The sequence below is a fragment of the Verticillium alfalfae genome, genomic scaffold (assembly GCF_000150825.1).
Source record: "Verticillium alfalfae VaMs.102 supercont1.11 genomic scaffold, whole genome shotgun sequence".
Lineage (NCBI taxonomy): Eukaryota > Fungi > Ascomycota > Sordariomycetes > Glomerellales > Plectosphaerellaceae > Verticillium > Verticillium alfalfae.
This window is the reverse complement of record NW_003315028.1, coordinates 925,833-926,563: the sequence shown is the minus strand read 5'-3', so window position 1 is coordinate 926,563 and position 731 is coordinate 925,833. Positions and strand designations below refer to the sequence as shown.

The 731-nt window shown below is 63.6% G+C and overlaps 1 protein-coding gene across 1 annotated transcript in view; it reads left to right on the top strand.

The window, feature by feature from the left end:
• VDBG_08106 (phosphoglycerate mutase family) overlaps positions 1-631 on the top strand; it is a gene marked incomplete at both ends in the record, with an annotated part of 1,561 nt that extends 930 nt beyond the window's left edge. Inside the window, 2 exons of the mRNA XM_003001801.1 lie at positions 66-277; positions 400-631. Of these exons, the coding sequence (XP_003001847.1) occupies positions 66-277; positions 400-631 (444 nt within the window). The remainder of the gene's footprint in view (positions 1-65; positions 278-399) is intronic.
• Between the last annotated feature and the right edge of the window lie 100 nt (positions 632-731).

Here is a 731-nt window from a genome sequence, read left to right as displayed (position 1 = left end):
CCGCCAACGGCCACACCAACGGTCAGGCCAAGGGCTCGTCCTAGTTCGACCCCAACTTCACACAGCATGTCATTGATCTCATGAGCCCTGAGACGGACCCCCGCCAGCGCGTCATCCTCACCTCTCTGATCCGCCACATGCACGACTTTTGCCGCGAGGTCGAGCTGACGCAGGACGAGTGGGTCACGGGCGTCAACTACATCAACTCGCTGGGCCAGGCCTACAAGAAGAACCGCAACGAGACGTGGCGCGTGTGCGACATTCTGGGCATCGAGTCGTGCGTCTTTCTTTTCCTTCCTGTCTTGTCCTCCGTTTCTTCCCTTTCTGCTTCACGCTGCTCCGGGGCCTCCAGACTAACGAGAGAAAAGGCTCGTCGACGAGATCAACCACACCGTCGAGATCCCCGACGGCAAGGCGCCCACGTCGTCGGCCATCCTCGGGCCCTTTTGGTCGCCCGAAACGCCGTTCCGCGACCTCGGCGCCAGCGTCGTGCAGGACATGCCGTCGGACGGGCCAGCTGACGCACTTCCACGGCGTCATCCCGCGACGTCGACACGGGGCGCCGGGCATCCCCAACGCCGTCTTCGACATGTGGCAGGCATCGACCAACGGCAAATACGACGCGCACTGACCGGGAGAACCAGTCGCGGCACAACCTGCGCGGCAAGTTCCGCACCGACGCCGCGGGCCGCTTCGACTTTTACTGCCTCAGGCCGACCGAGTACGCCATC